We start from the raw sequence: 7,386 nt of genomic DNA, 5'->3' as shown, positions 1-7,386 counted from the left end.
GCCCCAGCCCATCACCCTGTGTGCCGGTGGTGCCGCTGCCCAGGGACCTGCCACCCTCACCTTGCAGGTGCTCTGCGGGGGCTGCCATCCCTGGTGCTGCTCCTCAGTGACCTTCCCCGCACTGGGGACAGGGTGGAGGGGAAGTACAAACCAGGGCTGTCCACTTCCTCATCTTGGACACGTGAAGCAGCAGCACCGAGGGGCTCGGCAGCCTCCCAGTGAGGGGCATCTCCAGCTCCTGAGGAGCTGAGCCCTGCCCGTGTGTCCGGGGTGACTTGTTCTGCGTCTGGCAGGGGTGGGCACTCACCGTCGTGGCAGCAGACTCGGAGATGGTGCGGTAGTTGTACTCCTGGAAGTAGATGTTCAACTTGATGATCCCGTTCCTGTAAGGGAGAAACACTTGGGCACCTGGAAGCTGCTTTGGGGCTGTTTGCTTTGTTTTTCCCAGCTGCCCTGGTTGGTCTCGAGGGGCCGTCGCCCTCCTTGGTGCCCGGCACCTTGAGCTCCTGTGTGTGAGCAGAGTGGCTGCGTCACGACCGACTGCGATACGGGGGCTCAATGTGTACGGGTCAGCCAGTATCTGTGAGCCCTTCTCTGCTTCTCTGGGGTTTGTTTGGGGTTTTTTATATCCTTGGGGGAAAAACCCTTCTCTTTTCCTCCTAGCTCAGGGTTTCAGTTCTGAAAGGATAACTCACCAGTTACCCTTTGGTGCATCCTCTGTGGCTTTTGGCAGATTCAGAGGTGTAAGTGTGAAGGGATGAATGTTTCCATCCAGGAGCTGGACCCTGGTGCTTCAGAGCCTCCAGCCTCCTACATGCAACTGCTTAGAGGTGCTGCAGTTAATGTCGATTTTAACTGAACTGCACCTTTGAGTTTGTCTGACCCACTTTGTCACTATGGAGAGCAGAGGATATGCACAAAGTGCTTTTCAGATTTGCTTTATTAATCTTCCAGGCAAACATGCACTAGATCTTGTCCTCCCCTTGCATTAGCACACATGCTCTGGCCCATCACCAGGGTTCATGTTAATCTACTGTTAATGGGCTCAAGTGAGATGATAGAGTGGTGGTTCCTTTCCCTTACCTGTCCAGAGTCACGTTGGTTGACATATCCCTTTCATAAGACAGAATATGGAATATCCAGTCCTAGGAAAACAAATTTCATTCAGAACAGAGCAGGAGCATCTTCTCTGGGCACCTGTGGGGCAGAAACCCGAGGGGGGTGCAGGACCCCTGGGGAGGTGCTGCTGCAGTGGTGTCCCTTGTCCCTGAAAATGTGTCATTTAGCAAAGAGGCACTTGCTACCTGCCCATTAGCTGTGAAAATACTGAGTGATTCCTGTGGCTAAGAACAGGTAATTATTAATGAGTGTTTCAAAACAAGACATTGGTGTTACCTCCGAAGCTTCTGATGGCCAGTCTGCCATGGAGATGGTCATCTTGTACTGCGTGTCGCTGGAGAGAGGAAAGGAGAACGTTGGGACAGAAGTTTCTCCTCCTTTGAAGTCACGAGAACTTCAGTTCTCATGCAGAAATCAGCCCTGCATGATTTGCTGCCGTTTTAGAAAGGTCAGAAGTGGTGGGAGATGAGATGCAGGATCCCCTCCACCTTACAGCTGCCAGAAATGGCTCACGCACTTACTTGCACGTTTCCTTGCAAGAGTCAATACAAATCTGTCTGTGGCTTATACTTGATCTCAGCGATGAATAGCAATAGGCTGTGTGGTGAAAACAAGAAATCAAAGCATCTGTTTAGATAAGGATCCCACTTACTGGATTACATCAGTTTCACTTAATAGACTAAATATTTGGGTATGAGCCTGCTGCCCAGGTTTCCTGTCTTCCCCTTTACCCTTCCTTTCCTCCAGAAACCCGGGCAAAGCAGGCAACTTAATAATAAATTAAAAATACATGTTAATTTTCTGCAGGCAGTTTCTAGAGCCAGCCTGCCCGATGCCAGTGGTTTTGGCAGTGCCCTGGCTGGCTGCTGGGCTTGGAGGGCGGCTGCTGGCTGGTGCTGGCTGGTGCTGCCTGCGTGGAGCTGAGCTACTGGCCTCTGCACTGGACCCTCACGCATCCTCGGGGAGCCCGTTGCCCCTGTTCTGGATGGTTTGTCTCCAAACTCTTTTGGCACAGAGGTCAGGAACGTCACCCCTTTTCCTCTTCCCTTGGTATCCAGAGGGTCCCGTTACCTTTCCCAGCTGGAGCCGCCCAGGAGAGCCCTGTCCTGGGGCAGCACCGAAGCTGAGACCCCTCAGCCCATGGCCAGGACCCAGATCTGTCCCCTTTTCCCTGGCACTGACCCCAGTGTCCCCAGGGAGACCGTATGAAGGCAGAAGCTGTTCACCTGCTGCATCTCCAACAGCAGCAAACCCCGCGTCCCCTCCCGCCCCTCCTGCGTGCCGGACCCTGGGGAGGCTGCGCAATCGGTTTTGTTCGTGTTCTTACCCCAACCTGGGTTATCTTCGTTATTGCAATAATTTACCCCTTCAGGTAAAGGAAACATATAGTGACCACATCCACAGATTTCAATCATGTGATTTTGGAAACAAGAGCGCAGGCAAGCCTGGAAAAAGGGGAGAGGGAGCTACTTAGACGTGGGCTGAACCCCCCTGCCCGCCTCTGTGCTCTGCAGTCTGTCCTGGCTGGGGGAACGACTCGGCTCTGAGGTGTTTTATCTCCTTTGCACTGAACAGCTGATGTGGTGGCTGCGCACAGAGCGAGCGGTTCTGCCAGAGCCCATCCCTGCACCATGGCACCAGCCCATCCACTGGCATGGCACGGCCGGCTCGGGGAGCCCGGCACAGGTCACACTGGCTCTGCAGCGGCGGGACGAGGCGGGTGGGTGAGCTGCCGTGTGCAGAGTTGCACTGCAGGTACAGTTCTCTCTGTTTTACTGCTGCTCCTCCAGATTTTAAGGTACATTTTAAGGTACTGTGAGCTGCCCGTGGCTCAGTCACCTGGCAGGAGCAGAAGGGACCTCGGTGCCTGTTCCCTGTCGCACAAGCAACTGCTCATTGCTAAACTCTCCATCTAGGGCTTCATGGAAAAATAGGGAGTTTCCAAAATGGAATTCAAATGTTCCACTGCACCCCCAGACACTGCTGCTGTCTCAGGCTTTACACAACACACTGACAGAGGGCTGGTTTCCACCTTGAAGCCGGGACTCTAAAAATACTTCAGCAGAAAGAGCAGTATTTAGAAATCTGAGTGATCGTATCTGTGCGTCTGCTTCTCTCCTTGGAGGGATCGCGGCTTCAGCAGGCTGTGAGCCCAGTTAATCACCCGCAGCGGGAGTGGGATTCTGGATGAAACAGCACACGAAGTGAGAACAAAGTCTGTGCAAAGATAATTCCATGTAACAGCTCCAGCTAGGTAGAGCAGCCAGAGCATTTCTGTGTGATGTGAAACGCTTAGCGAGTCCCCTGCCATCAGGGAGCGATGGAAAACGCCTGATTTTCCTGAGAGGGCTCTGAAGTGACACGGATTTTGTGGACACAGAACCCCAGTCAGCATTTAGCAACTTTTAAGTAATAATGCAATCATTCCAAGTGTTTGCTTAAACGTTATACAAGCATCTCAAAAAGTCGGGTAAAGTGGGTCAATTGTTATATAAAGGCAGAAACAGAAAAAAAACCTGGCTGGACCGAAGCCCTCCTGCTTGCCTGGGTTGTATTCTTCAGGCTTTTGTAAATAACCCCCAGAAGGGTTTTGATGTTTTCCTTATTGCCAGATCTCACCCTCCAGAAATGCTTCTCCTTTATGTTACAGCCTGTTACAAATTAACCCGTGCTTAATGCTTGCACTATATTTTTCTACAGATTCAAGGTTTACAAACGCTCAACTTTCTCATCCCAGTTTTTAAAGTGAAGAAAAGGCAAAGGTCTGTTTCTGTTTCCTACACAAAACAAGCAGGTGTTCTCAGGGTGAAAAATTACTGAATTCCCTTAAAGAGAAAAGGGTTTGGAAGAGGAGGAGCATTCAGGAATAAATATATATATACATATATATATATATACACACACACACACACATCTCCTGTATATTCCGCTGCTGTCAGGGATAAACATGACTTGTGTACACAAAACACGAGCTGCTTTGCCTACTCGAGCAATGGCTCGGCTGAAACCCGCAGCACAATAGTTTTTCAGATCACTTTTCTGGCAGGAGCCAGCCCGTCCCATGGAAAGTGTCACACTAATGTCCTGCCGAGGCACCGACGGGCGTGTGACCGCAGCCGGGGCTGCACGCGGAGCAAAAAGGGGGGAAGCTGAAGAAGTGTGGGTTTTCCAGGCACACCCTGCTCTCCCTTCACCTCTTTCCAGGACAAGTGGGAACCCTCCGCTTTGGGGAGCCGAGCTCCGAGGTGACGGGGGAAGGACCAGCAGTAACTGTGCTCACAGGTGGAGGTAAAAGTATTTGCTTTTTTTGTCTGCAGACTAGCACTTTGCCGACAGGTCACACACAGCAGGGTCCTGTGTGACCACAGAGATCCCGGGGCTTTGCTGTGCTTCAGCTTTTGGGAAAATGACAGAAATGACCATTTTCATCCCTCTCAAAACAAACCCAAATTCACGCCTGGCGCTGGCGAAGGGCACAGCAGCCGCTGACGCCCCTTCCTGGCCGAACGGGCTGTTTGGTGTCAGGATGAAACCCAAACGTTGCACTAAGCTGTGCTGCCTGCCAAGAGCAATGCTCCTTATCTTCTGATGGAAGTTTTCATACCTGCCTTGCTAGCTCTTGCTCCTGCAATACCCAGTTATTTCCACTGGACCCACTGGGATTGTTTCAGACTTGAGTGCTGGTTTATGACCAGAAAAGAAGGTTCCAGGTTGAGGTTATGCTTTCTACCTGATCATTGCTGATGCTCCAGTAATCCTATGTGTTAGTCAAAGATTTTAACTGTGTGGTGATTTTTCCTAAACAGCTTTGTTTGATTTAAAAATGTGTTTTACCTGTATGGAATAGGAAGTATTATATTGGCTATAGAGGTTTTTTACGGGGACATCAGAGCCGTTCATGGTGCAGTCACTGTAGGGATAGCCCATCCGTTCCAGTTCATCCTGAAAGGAAACCAAACCAGCAAACCTCAGCAGTCATCCCTCCTTCCCAGCTCCCTGGTGCCAGTTTTCTAGAGACTCTGTAATTCCATTATTCCCTGCTGCCTTTGAAAAACTGTCACAAAACTATCACAAAACCCCACGGAATGGTAGGTGGCAGAGCTGGAGGAGATGCTGCCCATTCCCAGGGCAGATCAAGGCAGATGAGGGTGTTCAGGAGCAGCATGTTTTAGCAAGGCACCTTCTGACATGCTAAAGGAAGAGGGAACAATGATCTCAGCTCAATATTTTGGCTTCAATAAAGCACTTTGCCAGGACAGTTACATAAAAGTCTCCATAAACCGTTCCAGCCCACAGCTAGCGTATACCTTGACTCTTTCAGTTTGAGCCAGTTCAGCCAAGACTTTAAACAAACTTGGTTGCAGTCCCATCAGATAACATTATTCTCAGACAATCTGCTCCAGAGGAATGCCACACATACCACTAACACGCCGATGGAGGTTTCCGTCCCGGCCATCGCGTAGATGCCCTGATCCTTCAGGAAGGGGAAGCTCTTCTGTTGGTGCAGCATGAGCCTGGCCCCGGCAGCAGAGGACAGGTAGGGGATGTAGTCTTGCTGGCTGATGTCCAGAATTAACTTCAGCCCTGGGACACCAGACAAAACAGATCAGGAATTGTATGGAAATGCCAGTCTTTGTAAAAAAATGGAGTCTTATTTTCTTCTCACTGTGCATGGAAACCTCCATTCCCTGGGGAAGGGCCGGGACTGGCTGTCGTGGCAGCCTCACCTGGGCATAAACACACATGATGGAGAATGCACAGAATGGAAATATCTGAGTGAATACAGACATTGCCTCAGATATTTCAGCTATCCAGATGTTGCACTTCTCCTACGTATAACATCTGTAGTCATGCTTCTTGTTTCTGTGTGGCCCGTTTCCCTTTCTGGGGCTTATCCCCTTCTGGAAAACCCTTACTGGGTGCTGCAGTGCTCCAGAGAAATCACAGATCTGTTCTACAGAACAGAAATGGCCACTGAGAGACACAATTTACCTCCCAGCACTCTGCTCCTTTATCTCCTTCCTCCTTAGCAGAGCTCCCTCTTACCAAACTCGGCTCCGGGGTTGGAAGAATTCAAAGCCTCTTCGTCCATGCCCCAGTTAAAGATGTAGCAGTTCCCATGGTCTGGGTGATAGATTTGGGTGAAATTCCTGGAAGAATCAGACACATAAAACTGTGACTGTCAGGGAGGACTGAAGGGTTGTGGAATATTGGAACTGGTGGGACCAGTGCTTGGCAGCTACATCTGGGAGTCACTCTGAATTGCTCTGGCTGTTGAATGCCTGTGTAGAAATCCCAGCTGGTAGAATTTCAGACAATCTGCTGTTGAAAAAAAAAGCAAAGCAAGGTCCCAGTGTGTGCAGACACAGCCCCTGGGGATAACACTCTGTCAGTCACACAGATGAGAGAAATAATTGCTTGATCTGAGCTGTGGCGACAGGTTTTGGTTGGTGTTAAGTCTCATTCTTTGATACTTCTCTTTGCAGAAGGGGCAGGACTCCTCACAGCCCAGGGTGCTGCTGTGCCCTCACGTTTCTCAACAGTGGGTGTATAAATTTGGTGTTCACAAGAAAGGACAATGGCTAAAATGCATTTCTCAGAGCCTTGTGTAGAAGGGGGGGGCTGTAACTGGGGGCTGCACTGCTGTGCCAGGGTTGTGCTGACTCAGCACCTGGGCTGGCAGCTGGTTCTCACTAAACACCCTGGGAAGGTCCCACGGATGCTGTCAGTCTCAATACGTTATGAGCAAAACAGCCCATCCAAAACTAGAACCCAAGCCAGCACTATCCCAAAATAACCTGTTTCCAGGCAGGATCACATCTAGAAACCCTCTGGGAAATGTTGTTAGAACTGAGGACCAGCAGAAATCTCTTTAACTTCCCTTAAGAGGGAAAGAAAAAGGCTGTCGTGCCTTGAGCGTCCTGCACGGTTCCTGACGTGACAGGGAAGGGCAGGGAGCTCGGTGTGCACCTACTTGTAGTTGCAGGGTTCAGCCCCGTAGAGACAGGCCAGGATCATGTCCTCTGCCTGGTAGCCCATCCGGATTCTCTCCTGCAGCGGGACCTTGGAGAGGATGCTGGTGGACTGCAGGATGTACCACTCGGTCACCGCCTGCGCCGCGCTGGTGAAGTTCCGGTAGGTGCAGTTGTCGGAGCCCTGATGGCTGCACTGGGGACACACAGGAGGCAGGTGTGACCCTGTCCCGTGGAGGACGAGGAGGGGATGGCATGTACCCCTCCCTTGGTGCCAGCCCTGTGCACTGTGCCG

General features: G+C 51.0%; 1 protein-coding gene across 1 annotated transcript in view; it reads right to left on the bottom strand.

Moving 5' to 3' along the window:
- The window catches only part of SCNN1B (sodium channel epithelial 1 subunit beta), a 10,449-nt gene that overhangs the window by 394 nt on the left and 2,669 nt on the right, over positions 1 to 7,386 (bottom strand). Inside the window, exons 3-11 of the mRNA XM_029084837.1 lie at positions 7,094 to 7,287; positions 6,166 to 6,269; positions 5,540 to 5,703; positions 4,954 to 5,061; positions 2,447 to 2,564; positions 1,641 to 1,716; positions 1,396 to 1,453; positions 1,084 to 1,145; positions 308 to 383 (exon numbers count right to left, since the gene is read on the bottom strand). Of these exons, the coding sequence (XP_028940670.1) occupies positions 308 to 383; positions 1,084 to 1,145; positions 1,396 to 1,453; positions 1,641 to 1,716; positions 2,447 to 2,564; positions 4,954 to 5,061; positions 5,540 to 5,703; positions 6,166 to 6,269; positions 7,094 to 7,287 (960 nt within the window). The remainder of the gene's footprint in view (positions 1 to 307; positions 384 to 1,083; positions 1,146 to 1,395; positions 1,454 to 1,640; positions 1,717 to 2,446; positions 2,565 to 4,953; positions 5,062 to 5,539; positions 5,704 to 6,165; positions 6,270 to 7,093; positions 7,288 to 7,386) is intronic.

Source organism: Antrostomus carolinensis, unplaced genomic scaffold (assembly GCF_000700745.2).
Source record: "Antrostomus carolinensis isolate BGI_N321 unplaced genomic scaffold, ASM70074v2 scaffold40314, whole genome shotgun sequence".
Taxonomy (NCBI): Eukaryota; Metazoa; Chordata; class Aves; order Caprimulgiformes; family Caprimulgidae; genus Antrostomus; species Antrostomus carolinensis.
This window is presented reverse-complemented; position numbering and strand designations above follow the sequence as displayed.